General features: G+C 39.1%; 2 protein-coding genes across 3 annotated transcripts in view; one reads left to right on the top strand and one right to left on the bottom strand.

The window, feature by feature from the left end:
* Positions 1 to 7,393, bottom strand: part of plgrkt (plasminogen receptor, C-terminal lysine transmembrane protein) — a 14,798-nt gene extending 7,405 nt beyond the window's left edge. The window contains exons 1-2 of the mRNA XM_017410750.3: positions 7,249 to 7,393; positions 6,791 to 6,885 (exon numbers count right to left, since the gene is read on the bottom strand). Of these exons, the coding sequence (XP_017266239.1) occupies positions 6,791 to 6,871 (81 nt within the window). The 5' untranslated portion in view covers positions 6,872 to 6,885; positions 7,249 to 7,393. The remainder of the gene's footprint in view (positions 1 to 6,790; positions 6,886 to 7,248) is intronic.
* Positions 7,394 to 10,570: 3,177 nt separating this feature from the next.
* On the top strand, positions 10,571 to 22,307 carry LOC108232633 (programmed cell death 1 ligand 1). 2 transcript variants are annotated; one of them, XM_037979300.1, is made up of 10 exons: positions 10,571 to 10,745; positions 11,733 to 11,793; positions 11,950 to 12,206; positions 12,632 to 12,728; positions 13,999 to 14,265; positions 15,306 to 15,416; positions 18,306 to 18,368; positions 18,501 to 18,551; positions 19,247 to 19,373; positions 19,777 to 22,307. In XM_037979300.1, exons 2-10 carry the CDS (start codon positions 11,739 to 11,741, stop codon positions 20,258 to 20,260), a joined length of 1,512 nt encoding a protein of 503 aa, XP_037835228.1. In that variant the 5' UTR covers positions 10,571 to 10,745; positions 11,733 to 11,738; the 3' UTR covers positions 20,261 to 22,307. The 2 variants fall into 2 exon arrangements, with proteins under 2 accessions (XP_037835228.1, XP_017266036.1); XM_017410547.3 differs by lacking the exon at positions 10,571 to 10,745 and adding an exon at positions 10,978 to 11,082 and having other exon boundaries at positions 19,777 to 22,306.
* Positions 22,308 to 23,659: the final 1,352 nt, after the last annotated feature.

Here is a 23,659-nt window from a genome sequence, read left to right as displayed (position 1 = left end):
GGTACTCATGGTGCTCAAGGTACTCAGGGTACTCAGGGTGTTCAAGGTGCTCATGGTACTCATGGTACTCACGGTACTCAGGGTGTTCAAGGTGCTCATGGTACTCATGGTACTCACGGTACTCAGGGTACTCAGGGTGTTCAAGGTGCTCATGGTACTCATGGTGCTCAAGGTACTCAGGGTACTCAGGGTGTTCAAGGTGCTCATGGTACTCAGGGTACTCAGGGTACTCAGGATACTCAGGGTGTTCAGGGTGCTCAGGGTGCTTATGGTACTCAGGGTACTCAGGGTGTTCAGGGTGCTCAGGTTACTCAGGGTACTCAGGGTGCTCAGGGTGCTCAGGGTACTCAGGGTGTTCAAGGTGCTCATGGTACTCAGGGTACTCAGGGTGTTCAGGGTGCTCAGGTTACTCAGGGTACTCAGGGTGTTCAGGGTGCTCAGGGTGTTCAGGGTGCTCAGGTTACTCAGGGTACTCAGGGTGCTCAGGGTGTTCAGGGTGTTCAGGGTGCTCAGGGTGCTCAGGGTGTTCAGGTTGCTCAGGGTGCTCAGGTTGCTCAGGGTGCTCCCACAGGCTACCACCACGTCCGACAGGTTCATTGGTAACTCTGAGTCATCCCTAGGTGAAAGTGTGAACGGCTGTTTGTCTCTATGTGTAAAAGTTTCATTAAATACTGGCTCAGGAGATATTTTGCTGACAGACAGAGTTGACTATAAAACATCTCATGTGATCTGTTTGTGGTCAGCTACTACCCCACCAAATGTCAGCTTAATATCTGTAAAATCGGAGTTATAGCCATTTCTGTTTGTTGGCTAGTGTTGATTAGCTGCGACGGCCATCTTAAATTAAGTTCCAAACTCACTGTAAAAGTTATAGATATACAAAACATTATTGCCTTTGAGACACAAAGGTCCAAATAAAAGATAGTGACAGAATACCAAAACACCTGAGAATGATTTAAACGTGAGCTAACCTAAAAAGATATCTGTTCCAAGTCATTTTCTATTTTTCTTCCATTTAATGAAGTTATCAGATCCAATAAAAACAACTGTACCACCGCAGAGGTTCTCAAAGTCATGGAACACAGAGTCAGTTCATCTGTGAAATATGTTCTATAAATGTGTTTTAAAAAACAACAACAGCCAATGCAATTTTTATTTTCATTTTTTTACCAGAGTCGTTAGAAGAGGAAAAAGAAAACAGCAGTCAAAAATGAATAAAAAACGGTGTAATGGTTGTTTACCGTTTAAGGGGCTCATTATGCTCTTGTTCAGCTGGCTTGTTTGAAATGTTTGCGTGCTTAAATAAACAATATTCAAGATAGCAAGCCTCTCCTGCTGATATCGTGTGGGAAAGTTTGAGTTTGAAAGTTTGGGGTCCAGTGCTCTCGAGGACCGATTCTGCAGCAACGATACTGATACACGGACAATGACTGAGTGAAACTAATGTCACGACTGCCATGAGAGCGTGAGATTGGGGGCGGTGGATGTCATGGATCTGACTCAGCGTCCATCATTTCCAGTTATTAGTGATGGGATAATCTACTGAGCTGAGAAACAATAAGTATTTCACATGCAGAAATTACACCTAAAGATTAATTACAGAAAGGAATCCTGAGTAAAGTAAAAGCTTATTAAGGTTAACTTAATAAGTAAATAACTTCAGAGTTGAACTGATGGACTGATTATTCAACTACGTGTTTATTATCAGGGTAAAGTGGAGGTCTAGATAATCTGATGATGACAGCTCTGACAGATCGTAATGGAAACATTATTACTGAAACAATCAATAAAATCAAAAGCTTCATGTGTTCTTAAAGGAATGCTTATCACTCGACAGAGTTTTAAAATAAAACACTTTAATGCTGAGATTTCAGCTGTTTTGGTCACGCCTTCCAAATGACGTTTAGTCCCACAAAAAGGCCTCAGAGTTAAAAATAACAACAAACAACCACAACCCAGGAATAAATGGCCCTTTACTGCAGAATTCATTAGCATAGCTGTAAGATGGGAAGGCACTGGAAGTATCCTCCTCTGTGTACATTTGAGGAGTTTCTGTGGGAAGTTCTGACACCTGCATTAGCTGTGAAACTACTGCTGGAATCCACAGCTGACAATATGCTGACTACAACAACGACACGTTCCAGGAAGGAGGAAGTTGCGAAGCTTTTCAAGCTAAATGCCTCTGAAAGGTCAGGTCCTGGTTGAGTGGCGTTATATTGCGTTGGAAAATACAACTCGGATTTACGGCGTCAGGTGGTTGTTAGCATTGTGTTTGACCTCCAGCTAGAATGGAGAACTTCAGTGAACCTGTTGTCTCATTAAACATCAGGCAAAGCTGAAACAGAAACTAAACGCAGCAAGTGTCGTCCTCTCATGCTATCACCAAGAAAGGAGGAAAGAACCCATTTCTTACACATCATGATTTGCATAAATGAGAAAAAAGTCGAACTAATGATTTTATCACCCTTAACTCATCTTAAAATGAGAACGGATGTTGGTAATCTTGCGAGGATAATTCTAGACATTTGATTTCTCTGTGAACACAATAACATCATTTGCAGGAAAAATGTAATCACCCAGAAACAAAAACCTGTCTCACTCGAGACTCGAACATCTCCCTGGTTGCACTGAATTATCAACACGTGATCTGATCAGACTCTCAGGCTGAATCAGGACCACAAAGATATAAAAAACATCCACTTTTATCTCAAACAACTGTGTGCTTCATTCTTGCTTTACTGCACGAGAACACAGAACGTCATTTACAAGCTTTGACCAAAACAGCTCCAACTTCGTCATTTCTCAACAGAAGATGTTAGGGGATATATGCGTTCCTTCAAGGAATTCTAGGCCTTTTGTTTTAAATACTACTTTATATCTGACTCAAGGATTTTCTATTTTTTTCCAAGTGTTTGCTATCTTTAATTTTACAACCCATGTTCATTTGATGACAGCTCACTGATTGGTTGCCGGTCTTCAGGACAAAAGTGTCACTCTCACCTAGATGTGCACTTCGAAAGAAAAAAAAAGACACATTATGTATCGCGGCAACATCACAGAGGCTGATGAAGACATTTTGAGAACAGTGGACAAGCTCAGACGGTGGCTGGGGAGAAGAAAAAAAAAAAAACAGTGAAGAAAAAGCGAAAGGGAGAAATGAAACACGAGCCCACTCTGAAGGTGACAAAGCGGGAGGAAAAGCAGGCTGGAACCAAGCGACAAGTTCACTGACATTTGGAAGCGAAGTGAGACGAAGCTCGAGAAGTAAATGTGCACAGAGCTTCATGGTGCACTGCACGCAGCGTCAGGAATGGAAGAAGAGGCAAGTGCGCCATAAAGAGCGAATAAGGAGGAGCACGGGCTCAAATGCATTAGTAGTTTCTCCACAAGCTAGAAAAACTGTTCAAATGTTTAAGCTTTTAACAGGTTGTATGTCGTGACGCAGCTAAATAACAGCTGTTACTATTAAACTCATATAGCTTTACCTGCGACAACAGAAAACTTGCATTGCTGTGTCTGGTCACCCCACCCCCAATCCCATTTCAACCCATAATTACCACTGTGTCAAAGAGTTTGAACTGTTAAAATGGAACCAAATCAAAGATAATGGGAAAAGTGTTGGGGAACTCAGTATAGGAACAAATATAGCAAAAACTTGGTAATATCTTATGAGCTGTGGGTCATACAAAGGACAAAGAATTTGACAGAAAAAACAATATTTTTGTTTATCATTGTGAACAATGGTGTGATGTTGGTTTGTCAATCTGATAAAAGGAAAAAAAAACACCTTTTTATCAAAACAAAACTAGAAGACGGTAGGGGGATGTTTTGGATTGCCTCACTTTACCATCACTGATGAATCCATGGTGGTAAAAATGAGCAACATTAATGAAGTCAAAACAGCACCAGTGCCTTCGAATACATGTCTTTGAATTGTGGGATGAAACAGAAAAAAACCTCCAAACTTCACAGAGAAAGACCCAACCAAAGCTCTATGGTTGGCATCATTGTGCTGCCCGAGAAAAACTTACCATCTAGTCGATAACTATACAGTAGAATTTTTTTTGTTTGTTTGTTTGCTTCTTTTTTTTTTTTTTTTACAAAAAGGAAATTACCTAACAAATTACTGAAAAATTCTTCAGTTCTTATTTAGGCACAAGTCCATTTCTGTATTTGTGCAACACATAACTTCCCTATTGGCTCAGTGTAGACTTTTAAACCTGGTGCTTTGCCACAAACCATTCAGGGGAGTTGACTTCTTCATAAGTTGACCCGTTTTACAGAAACGGATCAACACTCTCCTGTTCTCTACAGTAACTTGGCAGCGTGTTCATACTGCTGATGTATTCATCTACAAAACACTATTATTACTGCGGCTTCCAGTGGTTTGTCGGATCATTTTGTCCAAAGATTTTAGCTGTTCTGCTTGGAAAACCTTCAAACTACTGTGGCACGATAAAGACCCGACATTCCCGCTTAATATTTTCTCTCCGAGCGATTCAGTGAGTTAAAGATTTTTAAAAAAAGGGTCAAGTTAACGCTAAAATATTTGTTCGAAAAATGTTAAGAACTGCCTTTTCTAAATCACAAAAAATAAAGAGGCTGAGGGGAAAGTTTCGGCACCCTGCAAAGTCTGGTTATGACTAAATAAATCATGATAAATAAAAATCACTGGGAAGACTTTTTTTTTGTTCTCTTCTACTTTACATTCAGACCTATCCGAGTCCAGTTTAAATATAAAGCGCAGCCCTAATATTAGCAGCAAAAAAACATTCTTCAGTGAGCAAAAATGATACATCATTAATCATACTGGGTGAATTTAATGGTAATGCTTACGATAGAGGGTGTGACTCCGACACAATGGCCAGTGTCTGACTTAAAGCAACAGCACAGCAGGGATCAATTAGCAATGACTGATGTGCTTCGAAAACACTGACAGGAAGTCAGTTTTGACACCTTAATGAAAGGGCAGCCAACAGCGCGGCTTTGTAGAAATGTGCCAAAATTGCTAGGGTCAATCTCACTCATTCAACCAGATGATGTCAAAATACATATTTAAAAAAAAGTCGTCCAATTAATTCAACTTCAAATTGATGGTTCTCACCCCAAATGACCCAAGGAATTTTAGATTGCGTGTTAGTCATCTTTGTTTCGTCAAAGAAAACCAATTTAAATTTATAAAAAGCCAATTTTTATTAAACGATGTGTAGGCAGATGGTCATGAACATCCTATTAATTTGTATTCAAAAGCAATTCTGAGTATTTATTACAAATAAACTATCTATAGTGAGATGAGCAAATGAAACAATGCAGATCCGCCACAGCAATGCATAAACATGCCCCTAATAGCAGCCGATGAGTCACTGTCAGGACCCAAATGAGGGCGCGCCGAAACTCAATTGCCGAACCTTTACCATCATTGTATCACATTAGTCATCATCCTCCACATGTACAGCTGGAAGAGCAGAAGAAATTTCAGGGGCGGACCACACAGCAAACCTTTTGGGTCTAAGTTGTATAATGTCATTGGTGTTATGACAGTCACAAATTCCCACCTGCTGCTCAGCAGCTTGCAGGCATGAATAAATCACAAGAAATTGGCTTTAAAGGAGCAAAATTTCTACTTTAAATAAAAAAAGGAGAGAGAAGAAAAAATAAATAATAATGAGAGCAATAAAAACCTGTGGTCTCCAGATGGAAATGGGGAGATGGAAGTAAAGCTTCTTCCTGCGGATTTGAAACTGCGACCCAAGAAAGTAAACTCAACAACTGCTATCTGGCTGTATCAGAGGATCCTCTCCTCATTTGTTCCTGTTTCCCAACTACAAGCAAATTATTATCGAAACATGCAACTGATTGTCTCTCACGTGTGGCTTTTACAGTTTACAGGAGCTGCACACAGAGCCTGAATTTCACATCTCCGCAGGCAGGAGCCCCGAACTAGCAGCATCTACGCATTCATTCGCAAGCCTTAATCAGTTCTAACAGCGGATTCTCTGCTCTTTCACTCAGTTCTGACCTCCTGGATGTGTCCTAAAAAATAAAAAGAAGTCAAATAGAATCTTTTCAACGTTTTGGGTTTGCAGAACATTTACAGTGTTCTGTTGTCGTCACCACCTTGCCTGGAAGGCGGTGCACCTCATCCCATTTTAGCATCCATAATGACAAGTTCTTACTGCTCCAAAGACCAGACAACAGACTTACTGTGAAAGTTTGACTAAGATAAACTGTTGGTTAGTAATTTGAGGGTTTAAAATTACGTTGCACCTTTACAGAGTGATTATTTGTAGCTTAGGTAACATCTAAAGAAAGTCAACACATTATTTTAGTTTCACATGTGATTTTGTATGTGTATATTAGTTCTGCAGTTTCACAGTTAGCTTTCTGACTGTTATTTGGGGGGAGTGGTAAGAGGAACAAGTGACATTTTCATTCAAGGATATGAAACAATAACATATATGAACATGTAAAGCAAATGTCCTATTAAGGTGTGGCAAACTGTTCAATTATAAACTACTATAAGCAACTTTCAGTTTCACATACTCATAATAAAGTGAACTGCATTTTTAAGGACTCGAGTCTCTTTTGGACTTCTTGCAAAATATGATGTAATCTGGATGAAGTACTCCACAAATAAATTGGAGCTCTGCTAATCTGCTATGCAGAAAATGTTTTGTGTAAGTGCATCACTTTATAGCAAAATTTTTCAGCATTTTCCACCCCATTCTACCATTTATTTGATGAACAATATTAGTTGTTTGTGTGTGTTGGGGGCTTCGCCCTAACTTACCTGCAGTCTTGAATTATGAAGCATGAACTCCTGCTGCTTTGTCAAGTTTGCATCCATGGATTTAGACAAAGAAAACCCCATTTTGGACGTCGACGCTGTTCAGCAGACACACAGTAATACAATGTTAGGCTGCAGTCAACACAAACAGGCACAAATGAAGGCGTAGCTGCATTTGTTTATCTTATTGACCTTGTGTTTCAGTCTAGCTTCTAGGTGTTGTTTTATTATAAAGCTAACAATAGTTTTACTTAATGCATATGCCAGTTTGAGCTCCATAATAAAGTGATTACAGTGAAACGTGTATTCTGAAACAAAACGTTTTAACTTGGCGACACTGTACGAGCTAATAATGCTAACCGAGTTGAATCAACTTCGCGTGCTCCTCCTAAAAAAAAGATTTGTTTTTATTTTTCTTCTAAAAGGAAACTTAACTGACCAAACATTGAAGTTTTACGTACGTAAAATACTTTGAGGTTTGGAATAACGGCTGGATATGGGTCACGCACAGAGGGACGTTCAAGGGTAATTAGCAAAATAAGAACTACACGCGTTGTCGTGCTGTTACCGGAAGTAAACAAACGCCGTACTTCCGGTCAAACTTTCAAAACAAAATCTTTTCTTTTTTAACGGTTTTTATTTTACGCTAGAAAATTTCTAGCACAGTATCTTTGGTTACCACACCTTTAAGTTAAAAATTGAATTAAGCAGTACATCTCTTAATCCCTACATAAATAGTTTTTGTTTGTTTGTTTGTTTTTTGCTTGTAAGTAAAATGCAGTTATTTGGTCTAATGCTGCTGTGAGTAAATGGCTCCCTCTGTTGGAAATTTTAGAGGTTAAAATGTATATGTAATAAAAAATAATAATAACATTAACTCAGTTTTTAAGAACTTAATTAAAATTCAGTCTCAAAAACTTTTAGATAAACCTACTTTGAAGTCTGGAGAACAACACATTCAGATGAAAAATTATTATTTTTTAAATAGCTCAATAAACTCAGCTGTAAGTTACAGTAAACTAAGCTCCTTTTATTTATTAGTGTCATTTCTTTTAACCAAAGTTAGTCTACAGATACATTACTTAACTACTGCTTTAATACATGCTTTAATCCATCCATCCTCTATACCTGCTTTATGCCTGAGCAGGACAAACTTGGCGGGTGTCCCAGCCCTCAGCAGGTGAGAGGTGGGTTATACCCTGGGAAAATCATCAGCCCATCAAAGTGCCAAAACACACGCACACAAGACTAATAACCATCCTCGTACTCATTCACTCACTCCTGCGGGCAACTTTGAATCACAAAATGAACCGAACATTCAGGTTTTTTGGACTCTGCGAGGAAGTTGGAGTACCCAGAGAAAACCCACGCATGTATGGGGAGTACTCCACGCATAAAGACATCAACCCAAAATCTATAAACAGAAAAAAAGGTAGATGAATGAAATAACTTCATTGGTCAGCATAGATAATCAGTAACAGTTTCATTCTGCAGTGACTCATGCAAACCACAGCTCTTCACAGTAGCAGGAAACTCCACATCAACTTCCTGGCAAGGTAATTCCACGTTTGTCCAGGTTCCTAGGGACAAAAATAACCACAGCATGGATAAACATAAAGAAATATAGGTTTTGGCATTCATAAGTCACATCATAAATGATTTTTTCTAAACTTAAAATCACAGCTTTGGCAGTTCAGTGACAAAATTAACCACAGAGAACAAATCTTGGTTAAACAAACAAACAACAACAACAAAAATCTTACCTATTTTTGTTTTTCAGTCGTGTTAACATTCATGACTGCTTCAGGTTATGAAGTTCCAGCAGACATGTTGGAAATACAGCATATCAGGTAGGACATATTAAATTCCAAGATGGCATCAGCATCCACGTGATCAGACCTGCAGGATGCGTAAGGAGCCAACACTGCTGGCAAGCAAAGTGTTAAACTGGTTAAGGCAAAATGATACTCAGTCATACTGTAAATGTAGCAGGAAGATGTGCCAGAATAAACTTTGGACAATTATCTATTGTACTGATGGAAATTCCACTTGGCTGGTATGATAAATTTGGGTTGGACACTAAAAACTAAATCTAAATTCCCAGTTATGCCAAATGGCGTGCTGTCAATCTGTGCCTCTTGTGTCTGGGGGTATTACAGTTGTTTTGGGCAGTACTTTTGGAAACACATTTGCATACAGTGCTTGAAAAGTACAGCACGGTCGGTCACTTATGGGAGACATGGGAAGGGAAAAAAAACCCTGTTTTGTCATAATAAATCTGTAAAGTCATTTGAACACAAATTACAGAATCTCTCCTGTATATCACAAATGACATCTTACAATAATATCCTATAATCTGATAGTTTTGTGTTTTTAAGGCTCCACAGTAAGTTTTTTAACAACATGTTTGTTCCAGGTCTTCTATCCCAAGACAGTCCAGTTTCAAACCAGTGTTTAAAAAAATCTATTTTCTTCTTCTATTGCAGTTACATTTTATTTAAGTTGTAAACTGCTTTGGGTTTTTACTTTATTCTGTTCCATTTGTTTCCATTTCAGTACCTGACATTGAAGCTTAAACTTCTAGTATTTATTTCACCATTTTTGTCTTTAACTTTGTTTGTCCTGTTTATGCAATCATAACGATTGTTTTCTAAGGCTGTTTGGCAGTCTATAGCTTATTTTTTATGCACTAATATTTACTGGGAAATACCTAGATAACACTAGTTTAGTTTGTTTACAGACATGACAACATTTTTAGGCTAATAGTGTTAGCAGGTATGTGTACTATATATTTTCATTTTTATATGTTACTGGAATTTTACCAACTTTCTTGCTTGTCAGCTGATTTCTCCTAAAGACTCTGAACAACATTTTTTAGCTTAGATTAAAATTTTACACACACTGTCTTATATTGAGTTTAGAAAACCTGCTTGGATTTGTCTTGATTAAACTGCCTGACAGATAAGGATGCAGGGCACACAGAAACACTCTGAAGCAGTGGTTGCCAAAGTTTTTTATCTTTTGATCCATAAAATAACAGCTGTAGAGGCTTGTGACCCCAACCATTGCTGGCTTATGGACTAATATTAATTATAACTTCAATAAAACAGGTCATAATAGCAACATAAATAGTTTCAGGTACAGTGGTACATTCAAATAAATCAATTTATCATTTCTGTTTTTATATTTTATAACAATTATTTGGGGGGGGGGGGGACCATTGTCATTACCAACCATCCGTCAAATTAATTTGATTAAGATCTTTTGAGGACCCTCACTTGGTACATTATGTAAATCAGTAGCTAAAATTAGCAATATGGCAGCTAAAAGCTTATACTGGCAAAAGCTAAAATTAGCAAAACATTATCTAAAAGCTAAAGATTAATCAAGTACGCTGAAGTGGATTGCAAAGAGCTTTTAATAGATTTGAAGACTTCTCCAAAGTACAAAAGTCACAGAAAAACAACAACAAAACTGAGCACTGTATGAACATAAACAAGCTGAAAATATGCTTAAGTAGTGATAGTTTTTTTTTTTTTTTTAAGTACGAAAGACACTATAAACAGTAAAACAAAAGCAATCAGCAATTATTTATCAGCCTACATTAAAACACCGAAACACTTCTGTCTCGGTGGAAATTGTGACGTCATTTTTCAAGAGTCGCAGCGTCCGAAACTGACCACTGACCGGGACAGAAACATGGGAAATCCACGTCGGTCGTTCACTTCAAATACATACCACGTATCGGTCCAGTGGGCTCAATTTATCCACGCCTTTTCGGTCACAGAAACACTTTATTTGAGTTTGCAGATGCACGCGAAAGTGTCAAATCTCTGATAGCGCCTTTCAACGGCTGACGCTGGGGAGCTCGCGGACCTGATTTGTGGGGCACCGTTTGGCAGGGGTGCACTTTTTGGCACAACACCCACCAGAGAAAGCGGATTCTGACTACTAATTGGTACGTGTTTTAAAAGTGTGTATTTTTGACAGTATGGCGGCGAAAGTGTCCAAAATTGGATACTCTCGCTGTGTAAATAAACAGTTGTAAATAAACAATCTACAGCTGTTATTTTATAGTTATTCTTTGCTAATTTTAGCGTAGTTTAGTTGTGTTCGGGCGCAGCCTAAACGAGTTGTGTCACGGGTGAGGGTGGAATTGCCCGCTCTGTCGAGAAGGAACAAGGACGTCCTCCTTTATTATTTAAAGGACATGAGAGAAATTCTCATCAGTCAGTGATGAAGGAAGGAGGAAACATCAGCACATGAAAATACAACAGGCTGTTTTGTATGATCAGGTAGGAGGAGAACAAATTACCGACTCAAGCCTACCGCATATGACAAATTACGATAAAACACTATATTTACAATGACTTTGCTATTAGGACTAGGGTTCAGTTTGGAGTCATTTTGACTAACTGTTTTTGCTTTTGAATTTATTCTTTAAATACACATTTAAATACATTTAAATATTAATTCAGCAGTAATAACTGGTGTCATGTCATCAAAAATAGCTCTGACTGAAAAAAAGGGTGTTTTTATCGTCCCAGTGCTTCTAAGTCATTTTGATTTAATTTATGACATGAATACCAAACTGAGCCACAACAGCTCACCACATTCACCGGCATAACTGTTTTGCAGAGCTGTACTCACACAGTTTTACTCAATAAATGTTCTCAAACCAGAATGTAAAGCTTAATTATACAAGCTTGACTTTGATTCGATAATTAGGTGTGTTGTTTTTATAGGAGCCTGTTGTCCAAGATCAAATATCATGAAAGTATATAAAATGTTAAATGTTATAAATGTTTACAAAATTTAACATAACCCACTGGTGATGGTGTGAGTGTTTCAGATTAGAAATGACAGTGTAGGAGTTTTGTGTTGCTGTCATAATAACTTCAAGAAAAAACTCACTTTAATCTTGTTTTTCTTTTTTTTTTTTAAGGTCTCAATGGACTGGGCTCTTGTGATTGTGCTGCAAGTCCTTTTTCAGCCATCTCTATCAGGTGAGTAGTAACTCTGAAGGCAAGCTAACCCAAAACTACAAAGTTAAATCAGTTCATGTGTGTTACTTGGCATTGTATGCTTATTAAGTCGGTGTGCCAAAGCTGTTGTGCAAATTTACAGCAATCATGAGATTTTTATGCGTTTTCTTCCTGCAGACCTGTTTACTGTGGAGGCCGAGCAAACTAAATACATATCAGAGTATGGAGGAGATGTCACGATGGGCTGCAAGTTTCATCCCAAACCCTCACATCCTCAGCATGACCTGAAGGTGACCTGGCACTGGACGGCCGCCTCCCCGTATCAGGACGTCATCGGGGTAGAAAATGCAGTGGAGCAGGCCGGGTCTCAGAAGTATCAGGGCCGAGTGAAGCTTCTTGCTGACGAGCTGAAGGACGGCTGGGCAAAGATACGGGTACGGGCTGCCGGCACAGAATCAGTGCACTCAGACTGCCGTTGTACAACATTTGAGGAACAACGGATGAGTCACTGTCATTTCCCTTTAAAATACGGGTTAAGCTAGTTTGAAGTTTCCAGCTGCTATTCATCACACAAGGATTACTGGCATGATGGAAGGTTTCCCCACAGGGGAAGAGTGCAGGGCAAGAATTTGGGGCTGGAACTTGATTTTTGTGCATGTAAAAGCAGACATCTGGAAGAAATACATCATTAATTGTATAAAATATACTGTGTTGGATGGAAGCTTGATTCATTGATATTAAAACGTTTAACATATATATATCTATATATATATATACACACACAAGACAGAACATGCTGCTGCTGAATGAAAACTTGAACAGAGAATGAAAGTTTTTTTTTTCTTTTCTCCCCTCACAGTTGTCCAATCTGAAGATCAGTGACTCTGGGACCTACCAGTGTTTGGTTCAAACTGCAGAAGGAACTGACTATAAAACCATAACCTTGTCAGTTGCCGGTAAGAACAAACTGTGCGAGCGCACGACGGCGCTCACTATTTTTGATTTTTCAGTTGAATATGTAGAGGGATTTCATTCTGGGAATGCTCTTGCTCAACAGCCATTGCACACACATTTCCGGACAGTTAAGTGGTTACTTATTCTGAAAATGAAACTAAGACCGTTATCACTCAAGTTGACGAAGAAAAAAAAAAAAAGCTTTTTACTTATTTAGCTTGAAGGCCGAGCGTTCTTTGAAGGAATGTGCGTTGTTGCTTCATTCATGCCAGAGTTTTAAATGAAAATCATCTTCTGATGAAAAGGGATGGAGTTATAGTCATTTTGGTCAAATCTTGTACGAGGCGTTATGTGCTCTATCATGTGATATTCATGCGAACCACTGGTATGCATCAGTGGTTCATGAGATATTTTGCTAACAGACAGGCACTGTCAAAGTTTCAAGCAATGGATAGAATGGGTAGTGCTTGGGATGGTGCGCAACAAAATTTAGCTCAGTATCTGAAGAACTGGTTGAATTATTGCCATTTTTGAGTTCCCTAAAGGCAGTTGGCTGTGGCAGCCATCTTGAACTGGGTTGCTGTTGTAGATTGTCAGTCATCCACGACATGGGAAATCCAAAAAGAAGACTTCACACCTTCATGCATATGACCAACACTTATCTCTTCTGAGCCAGGAAAACAAAGGCCCTAACAACCCTCAAGTAGGGGGGGAGTGAGATTTATCTGCATGTGAATTTAGCTGGCAAACACAGAGCATCTCATGCAGTTTCACGCTTGGAACTTGACACTCTCCAGTTCTGAACTGAGCAAACTTCCTTGACGAGAAGTGAAACATTTTCAACTACAGAACAGAAGTCTGGTTGCTTTGTTTTTTTGTTTTAAAAAAAAAACAAAAAAACATTTTGAAGTTGAATTGGGTTGAGTCCAAAAGTTAAACAGCGATTAACCGATAGTACAGACAGAGTTGACTCTAATAATTTAACGGCAAAGTTCTAAAAACAGATCTTGTGCAATCAGGAGCATGTGTTGGGAATGACTCTCAGCTACCACATCAAATTTTAGCTCAGTATCTGTAAAATGGGTTGAACCGTAGCCATTTTTTCTCTGCGTTTGTGTTGCATTTGCTGAGGTCGCTTAGCTGTGGTGGCCACCTTGAACAAAAAAGCAAACCACAATCACCGTTATCCTTCAAGATCCTCTGCTTGTTCGTATATCAAACTTGTCAGCGTTCTAGAGTTGCTAATCTGATTTTTTTTCCTCCCTCTCCTAGCACCATACAAGTCAATCTCCAAACACGTTGAGAAGACCGCAGAGGGAGATAAGGTGCTGTTGACCTGCCAGTCGGAGGGATACCCGGAGTCTCCCGTCGAGTGGGTGGACAGACGCTTGCAGAGGCTCAGTGCCAACACCACGACGACACCAACACCAGACCACCTGATTCAAATCACCAGTCAGATAGAAGTCGGCGCTTCAGAGAAAAGCAATTACACATGTAGCTTCAGAAATGACGCCCTCTCTGCAACATTTCACATCCCAGGTAAACCTTTATGTCTACCAAGTTGTTTTTACTCTAATTCAGTGTGCTGCTTAAAATATTTATATGCATGCAAATGTAACCAGAAATTCTTATCATTGGGTTCAGCAGAACTCATGTGCCTCATTGCCTCATTGTTTTCCCTGCATTGCCTTAAAAAAAACACAGAAAGATGAAAAAAAAAAACAAAACATGCATCTGTGTCTGTGGTTTGATGCCTTTAGTTTCTTTTATTCCCCTCAACTCATCTTCCTGTTATGAATAAGTAGAAGAAAACTAAAAGAAGATTACAGTCAAATGCCTCTAAAGGGCACAGGAAGTTAGATGTCATCTCTGTCTACCTGTTTCCTGTTAGGTTAGTTGGCGTTTCACGCCTTAATTCTACTGTCAGATCAAACCAAATGCAGCTGTATCAAAAAAAAAAAAAAAGAAAAAGATCTGAAAAATTTGGCCCACATTTTTTCCAAAGTTGCATAATTTCCCCTCCTTTTCAGGGAAGCTGTGGGTGTTGATCAAAAAGAGGAGTTAAAACGATTCGGCTCTGTGTGGGATTACATCGATAAATGTTCCCCTTGCACATTCTATCATCTGAAGAAATGTGTGGCTTCTTCCTGTTTGTGTAGGGTGCTTTTGGTCTTCCCATTCAACTGAACTGAAATAAAATTAATTGAATAATATTTAAAACTTTGCTAGAGAACTTTATTTGTTCAGGGATGGTAAGTTTGGACCTTTGGTAAGCTGAAGGTAAAAAAAAACACAATTCTGCAACTAGATTCAGTTCTTTCAAAACGTAAGTGGCAAAAAGTAAAGCAGACTGAACAGATTGAAAGTACAGCTCAAAGACTGTTGCACAAGCTCTAATAGACAGCTGCAATTATTTGAGGTCTTGACCACTAAGGGGAAGTCTGTAACTCATTGTCTTTGGTAGATCTGGTTCTTTCCAAAGTTGATAAAAACAAATTGGAACAGGAAACCCATGTATTTTGACATATTTTGTGCTGTTAGCGGCAGTTTATTTAAGTTTTTTTTCCCTCTTTCTACAGATGAAATTCCAATTCCTCATGGAAAAAATGACGCTGTCATCGTTGTGTTGAGCATAGGCTTAATTTTGACCTTCATTGCTGTGGGAGTGTTGACTTACAGACGACAAAAAGGTAACCAGTCACACTTTGAGCAAACTGTACTTATCAGCTGTCTCAGGGGTCTCCAATCCTGGTCCTCGAGGGCCACTATCCTGCATGTTTTCCTTGTTTCTCTGCTCCAACACCTGATTCAGTGGTTAAATCACCTCTTCATGTTCTGCAGAAGCCTGTTAATCACCCATTGATTCAAATCAGGTGTGTTAGAGCAGAGAAACAAGTAAAACATGCAGGATGGTGGCCCTCCAGGACAAGGATTGCCCAACCCTGAGCGGTCCGCACGTGCATACACGAGCTGGGAATGCAAAACAGAAACTTCCAATCTGTAATGTGTTGGTTTCTTTGGGTTCTTAATGAACAAAGTGAAAATGGAGTAGTTTTTTAGTGGCTTTGCTGGCCAGTGTGATTGTATTTAGAAAATACACACACAGGGTTGGGTAAAAAAGGAGCATCTGATGAAGATTCAGTTTTTTCTCAAACAAGAGCGAGGTGTGACTCGACGCTTTGTGCCAAAAGTCTTTCGGAGAATCGTTAATCACTTCAAAACAAACCACTTCTCAGTGCACTTTTGCTCTGAACTCAAGTCTTTCAACATCATTACATAACACAGGGAAAAGATCCAGGCAAAAATAATCAGTACATAAAGAGGCCGAGGTCCTTAAGGTGCTATATTTGATAGTGTAGCTACGTGGAGCGGCGAGGGCCTTGGAAAACCACTTTCACTCGTCACGGTTTGTAACTTGAAACTGAATTGGGCAGCAACGAGGCACACGTCAAGTCTGTGCAGAAATGCTGCTGAGTTTCCTTGAAGTGAGTCATCTCAGATGACAGGTCCTGCTTTCAGCTTCATTTTGGGGAAAACAGATATGGGTTTCTACATGCCAAAGGTGAGAACGCTCATTCAGGCTGATTTTAGCGGAAGGCTGTACAAGGCAGCGACAGTAAGGAGTTATACCAGTGTCCATAAAACTGGTGATTTGAAGGCAACATTGATGCAGAGGGGAGTCATACTGTGTATCACCATGATGGGAACACTTTTTTTTCCAGGGAAGTCTGTGTTTATTTCCTCAGGATCTTATCGGAGCTTTTTCTGCATGACCTTTAACATCATAGCGTCACAGACTCAGTGTCTGCTTCACTGACCTGGCTGCAGCCCAGATAGGGTTTTTTTTTAATTGAAAATATGAGGAAGAAGAGAATAAAACAATGAGACCAAGAATTACTGAACAGTTAAAAGCTTTCATTCAGCAACAACTGGTGCAGTCTCCTTTGGGATATCTGTAAGAATTAGTGTCCCAAATGTGACATTAATAGAAACAGTAAGGCAACTTCATGCCTTTTTGCTGAGCTGAATGTGTTTCTGGCATCAAAATTTGCTCTTAAAATAATAAATCTAAATCAAATTGGTCAGTGAATGAACTAAAAATCACTTCATTTGTGCTTATATCTGTTAGATGAAGATTCAGTGAATTTCCAAAAACTTCCCAACTTGTCTGAAAAGCTTGGAAACGAAACATCCACACATTAATGTTCTCATGCTCGGTAAAAAAGAAAAAAAAAACCTTTCAGCATGACATTTCAGACAAGCCGTATCTGATCAAGCAAGGGAGTTTTATTCGTCTTAAAAAGGGGGTCTTAAATTGACAAATGGCAACAGCAGACTGCTTGTGTTCTTGTTTTTGAAAATCAAAAGTCATGCTTGAGAATATTCAGAGTTTAATTCTTTGGGTGCCTTTGAGCATTAGAGGAAGGCTCAGTTTGTGGTTGCGTTTCACTTTTGTCCTTTATTTCCTTATTATAAGCACTTATTTAGCTTTCGCAGTACATTAGAAAAGTAGATAAAACACTGCACTGTGCAAGGACAAGAGAGAGCTAAATTAGGTTCTGATTTATACCAAAAAAAGGACTGAAGGTTGTTTTTCAGTCTGAACTCTGCTCTAAATACATTTCTCAGCTTTTTTAAAATAGATTTCCTGTTTTAAAGCCATATCAGCTTATTTTTTTTATTTTTTATTTTTGCTTGCTTTCATATAGGGGGCAGAGGAACTTTTGCCTTGTTAATTACAAAAACTAAGCATTTTGTTGTTAGCACTAAAGTCAATCCAGGTTCCTGTACCGACTGAACCACATGCTAAGTCATGCTTCCACCCAAAAGAGGAAGTTTTTCATCTGATATTTTGAAGTTCACGTTTGACATGGTATCAACTAGGTACATTTTCATGTTTTGTTTGTTTTTTTTTATGTGGGAATTTTACCAGCATGTGACTTGCTGAGCATGATTTCATGTGAGCGTGACTCAGCTGTTTTGGGGCCCAAACATCGATCAGGCTGGAAACACCCAGTTTGGTTTTGGTTTGCGTACAAAGGGGGAGTTTGAGGTTATTTGTAAATGCGTGGGTGCTTTTTTTTTTTTTAGCACGTGTTTGCGCTGTCATCCAAACAAACACCCCCCTCCCTCCACTCACACACATTTCAGTGAAAGATGTAATGTGAATATATAAAAAGAAATTATACCTCAGTTTCGGGTACGGAAATTCATTTAGAGGAAGGTTTGAGATATCATAACGGTACTTATGACAATTTGTGACAAAGGGTTTTCAAAAGGAAGCATTGCAAAAAAAACCCCACACACTTCACACCTCTGAATTTTAAGCGGGAAGTTTAGTCAAAACATGGTTAAAAGTTATTATAACCACATGTGGTCTCTAAACACTCACCTTCTGCTAAGGGTACAAATAGAAAACTTAAAAAAATACATATAAAACAAATATCATGTTTCTTTTTAAAATAACTTTACTGAATACTTGAATTTGGAACCATGGCTCTTCTTTGTATCCATGAATACATATATATTTTTAACATTTTGTATCAACACATTGAATGAAAGGAACTCTTGTGTTTTAGGGACCAGAACTTCCAGCACCAGGAACTATCAGGTCGAGGATGACGACAAGTCTGCAGCTACCTGTAAGTTTATTCAGCTCAGTTATTCTTTGGTTGAAAAAAAAAACCCACACTGATATAATTCTCTGTTCCATGACATACTAATTATTAACTCTAATACTGAAATAAGCGATAACGCTGTTTGTTCTCTGTTAGACCTACAGGCAGATAAAGGAAATGAGGAGGAGGGAGCAGTTATCACCAAAGGTTTGTGACTCTTGGTTATTCAAAGCAGTTTTTCCCCTAAATTAAAAACTTGGCTAAAAGAAACTTGAAAGCTATTTACAAATATAGACATCATAATGCATTTAAGTACTGAAAACAATGGTTTTTAAATGCCTCAAATTATATATTTAAATAAATTTAACAGGAAATTGAAAATATTAGAAAATCTGACATTTTTTTACGTCCACATAGGATGCCAGCAGTAACTGGGCCATGGCCGAGTTTGCCTTTTTGTTGCACAGCCTCTTAGTTTTACCGACTGGTTTTGGAAGATACTCACAACCAGTTTGCTTGCTTGTTAGAATTTCAACCGCCACAGCTCTTTTTCCTTTCGCGTTGGGCCGAAACCTTTCCACGGGTCTGAACTGCACCCAGATTTACTTCGCTACAGTAGCAAGCTGTTGTAAAGTTGGCTGAATGTGGTTTGGCGTTAACTTGCCAAAACAAGCAAAACCTTCCCCTGAAATGAAGGAAAAAAAAACATAAATTGGGGCATTTTTTTTATTGAGAAACATTACCATATTTTTACATTTAGGAATAGATGCATTATGTTGTTACCTTCTATTTTTTTACAAAAGAAAAAAAGCCAGAAAAAGCTGTCTTTATTTATTTATTTTAACACTGTTTTATGCCTTGTCAGCAAAAGAGTGAACGGATGCTTTTGTTGTTGTCTGTAGGTCCCACGGAGGAAAGTCTGAGGTCGTCTCTGAAGGCGTATTATGCTGAATTTTCTCTCGGTACAGAGAGGAGACACCGCTGTGATAGTTTCACTGTGGAAGAGTTGCTTCAGAGGCTGCAGAACAGGTGAGTCATAAACACATTTCCAAACTGATTGCTCCCCGTTTTTCTTTAGTGTCACTTCCAGTAAACCTAGCTGTTTCATTCTGCTAAAATAAAAAAACCCACTTTAATAAAACAAACTTATTTCCATCAGAAATGGAAAGATTTTGCTTCACATCTTTAATGTTTTGATGTATATTCAAACCGGTGTAGTTTGAAAACATTTTAAAGGCCTAAATGTTTTGTGGAGCTAAATATTGAAGAATTACGTGGTGTTCCCCATGGATCGTTACTCGGGCCATTTATTCTTTTTAAACGCTGCCTCTGTTACTGCCTGTGTGATTGACCTCACCTCACAGATGAGGCTTTTATGATTTCACTCGTTTGTGTGGTTTCCAATTCCAATCCTGTTTTGTTTTTTTTTCAGCGAGGGCCGACCTGCAAGACTCCTGGATTTACTCCCAGAAGCCGGAGACGTCCTGCTACTAGAAGGACCTCCGGGGAGCGGGAAGACAACCGCGGCCCACATCCTGGTTTCCTCTTGGACTGAAGGTCCCAAACGCACAGCGTCTAACCTCGTCGACCTGGGCTTCCTCGATTTTCTCATGTATGTGAACTGCAGCGCTGTGAAGGGGGACTTGTTCCAGGAGGTAGCAGCTCAGCTCTCGCTCAGCGAGAAGTCATCAGAGGAGCTGAGGACGGTTTTATCCAGCTCCAGCACGGCCCTGCTGTTGCTGGACGGATACAAAGAGGGAAACCACACGTTTGATGAGACTGTGAAGAGGCTCCTAAGCGAAGGAGGACCTTGCAGGGTGCTGGTCACTTCCTGTTCGGACGACTGTCCCACACTTAAGCAGACACTGGGGTCAGGGGGGGTCCTGAAGCTTCAAGCACAAACTGCAAAGTACTGAGGCTGTGAGGAACAATTCCATAAAGCTTTCCTCACCTTTAAAAAACTTGTTTATATGTATGTTGTATGTTTGTTTTTTTAGAATGCATTATTTTTTATTAAAGGCTCGAATATGCTGCAACAGAGTTTATTACACAATAAGTGAAACATACCATATAATGATACAATAAATTGTTCTTTACGTTACAGTCCGACTCGTTGTCTGGATTAGGAGTAACACATTTCTTAAATCATTTGAAATTTTCTAAAGAAGTCATCATATCTTTCCTTGAAAAATGGAAAAGTAAAACTTTAGACCTGGACTGTCTCGAGTTGTGAAAGCCCTGAAAGCGATATCTGTTTCGAACTTTCTGTTTCTAATAAGTTTGACGGCCTGAGTACTGTGAAGGGGTTTGATAAGTTTCTGTTCTTGGTAAGTGCAAGAGAGCCGTTTAAGTCATCTGCAGAGCGGCGAGCGAAGCGGCAGCAGCTTCTCTATGCTTTTCTGTGTTTGAGGAAGTGGATCAGCATTCCTGGCAAGAGACCCGAGTCGTTACAGTAACTATTAGTTCACTTATTTAGTGAAGTCACTCATTTATTTTTGTGCATCTTCTTCTTTCTCTGGTGTCCGTCTGAGTAATGCAGTTCTATTTTATCGAGCTGAATTTATGTTCCTCGAGCACACCCCCGTATAAGTGTCCACCTTCATCGCATGTAAAGTTACAGTTCACTGAAGGGGTGGCTGCGTTTGCAGGTTGTGAGCATGATCTTATTTTCTTTATGAGTTCTAAATAGAGAAATGAAATCCACCAAAGACCCTGACCTCCTGCTAGTTACTGTGGCTGACATACAGTGACCACAAAAAGATAGAAACCCTTTGAGTTTTCATTAAAAACTGTTAGTACAATAAAAGATTATTTAACACATTTTATGCATTAAATAAGCCCAGATGTAAGAGAAGTATTTCAATAAATGTGGTTACAGCTTTTGTAACAGCTCAGCTAATTTTTGGCACATACCAGCCTGTTTCTGTCACACACAGCTGTAGTTCACTTCATGCTTGACTAGAGAGCAGATAAGGTGACATCTTTTTATGCGTGGCTGCAAAAAGAGGCACGCCCTGCTTTTATTTAATTATCTTTTTGAAGAATTTGATTAAAGGAAATTGCCACTGGGCTCGGTGTTCGCACTCAGTGACAATAATCACAAACTGAAAACAAGTTTTAGGTGATTTATAACTTGTATAACATTCAAAACTGGAAATTATTATTTGCAAACCGACTCTCGGCTACTACCACGTCAAATTTGAACTTGCCATCTGTGACCCTGGTTGAGTTGCAGCCATTTTTGGATTTGCTAAGGTCAGTCGGCTGTGGCGGTCATCAGTTGCAGATGCACGTACATCCGAGGATTACTTTCCGAGAATTTCCTTCAAATCTAGCCAGTGGTTCTTGAGATATTTTGCTAACAGACAGACCCAGTTGATTCCAGTAATTAATGGCAAAGTTTTAAAATTGGCTCTCGCACAATTAATCAGCAAGCTGTAAAACTTCTCCACTCATCTCCAGAATGTTGATTTCTCTGTTCAGGTATCACTCAGGCTGTTTGCGCGCATTCATAGATGATTAAATGAGTATTTCTGCCGTTTCGAATTTTGTGTTTCTAATTACGTTCCATCCACGTTTAACTCTTCCGAATGAAATGCTGCGTTCATAATCTTACGGTAAACATCTGGAGGTGAAACTAATGAAAAAAAGAACACACCCTTGTAGGAAAAAGATACATTTCCTTAATAAAAAAAAAATATATATATTAAATGGGGAAACACGTGCAGCATAAAGCTGCTGCTTGTAAGAAAAACAGCTAACAGTGTTAAACATTAACATGTTTTATTGTTCATCTGTTTATGGGAAGCAGCTTCCCACCAGTGCAGTGGGTCACAAAAGTGAGTACACCCCTCACATTCCTGCAGATATTTAAGTGTATCTTTTCATGGGACAACACTGACAAAATGACACTTTGACACAATGAAAAGTAATCTGTGGTGTACTCACTTTTGTTGCCGGTGGTTTAGACATTAATGGCTGTATATTGAGTTGTTTTGAGGGAAGAATAAATTTATAAGCCGTGCACAGACTACATTTCATTGTGTCAAAGTGTCATTTTGTCAGTATTGTCCCATGAAAAGGTATACTCAATTATCTGCAGAAATATGAGGGGTGTACTCACTTTTGTGATGCACTGTATCTGCTGGCTGTTGATAATTCAGTCACATATCTTCTCTTCACAGCAAATAGTTGAACATAAAAGGGTGGATAGTTCCTTTAAACCTCTGCGTGACCATGACCCTCAGCCGTCTGGCCTTTGTTCCAGTTGGGTAACTGGACTATCCCCTCTTTCTGGGAGGACTTTGACAGTCAGCATTATGCGAACAGGAACAAGAAATTATGTTTATGTCATGAAAAATTCCTCTGATATATATATTTTTTCAACTTCACATCATGATCTTTGAGAAAACCTAAAGCTGACTGTGGTCATTTACAGTCACTGTCATCAAAGTTTTTCTCATGGCTGAATCATCCTGAAAAAATCCCCAAGTTTCTTATCTTATGTAGCACATAGGTGCCGCCGAAAGGTGAAGGCGGACAGTAATGTTTTTACCTGTTCTGTGTCTGCCTTTCAGTGGCGGGCGATAACTATCTTCAGAGCAAAGAACAACAACGAGTCCTTGATTTTTAAAAAAAAGTCATTTATCACAAGCCCAGCACACAGTGAGATGTATCCTGAGCCACTCTTGGGCTGTGCAAAGCATGAAAATGAATTAGAATGTAACTATTTGAAACGGGACAACATTAAGGTTAAATCAACATTAAATAGAAAATAATAATTAGGTGTTATAGGCTAGAGCAGGGGTGTCCAATCCTGGTCCTGGAGGGCCACTATCCTGCATGTGTTACTTGTTTCCCTGCTCCAACACACCTGATTCAGTGGTTAAATTACCTCTTCATGTTCTTAAGAAGCCTATTAATCACCCAATGATTCAAATCAGGTGTGTTGGAGCAGAGAAACAAGTAAAACATGCAGGATGGTGGCCCTCAAGGACCAGGATTGGAGACCAATGGGCTAGAGTCAGTAGTAAATGAACCAAATGCAGACATCAGAAAACCTATTCATTAAAACATGTTAAAGGGAATTGTGAAGTGACTAAAAACCAACAGTAATGAGCTAAACATGAATATTTATGAGTTTCTTTATGTGGTTTATTTAGAAGCCTTATGGTCTTAAGACAAAAACCTACTGAGTCTCAGTCTTGGTCATGATGATTCCAAACATCTTGCCTGATGTCAGCAGACAGAACAGCCTGTCAAGGTGGGGACAAGTCCCTAATAATGCAGGTAGCTCTGGTCCAACATCTCATGAT

The sequence above is a fragment of the Kryptolebias marmoratus genome, linkage group LG14 (genome assembly GCF_001649575.2).
Source record: "Kryptolebias marmoratus isolate JLee-2015 linkage group LG14, ASM164957v2, whole genome shotgun sequence".
Lineage (NCBI taxonomy): Eukaryota > Metazoa > Chordata > Actinopteri > Cyprinodontiformes > Rivulidae > Kryptolebias > Kryptolebias marmoratus.
Note: the sequence above shows the minus strand (reverse complement) of the source record. Positions and strands in the feature narration are given on the sequence as shown.

Coding starts and splice junctions, on each gene's coding strand:
- LOC108232633 (XM_017410547.3), top strand. CDS start 11,050: ATGAAAATACAACAGGCTGTTTTGTATGATCAG. Junction 11,083..11,732: donor AGGCTGTTTTGTATGATCAG/GTAGGAGGAGAA, acceptor TTTTTTTTTAAG/GTCTCAATGGACTGGGCTCT. Junction 14,266..15,305: donor TGCAACATTTCACATCCCAG/GTAAACCTTTAT, acceptor CTCTTTCTACAG/ATGAAATTCCAATTCCTCAT.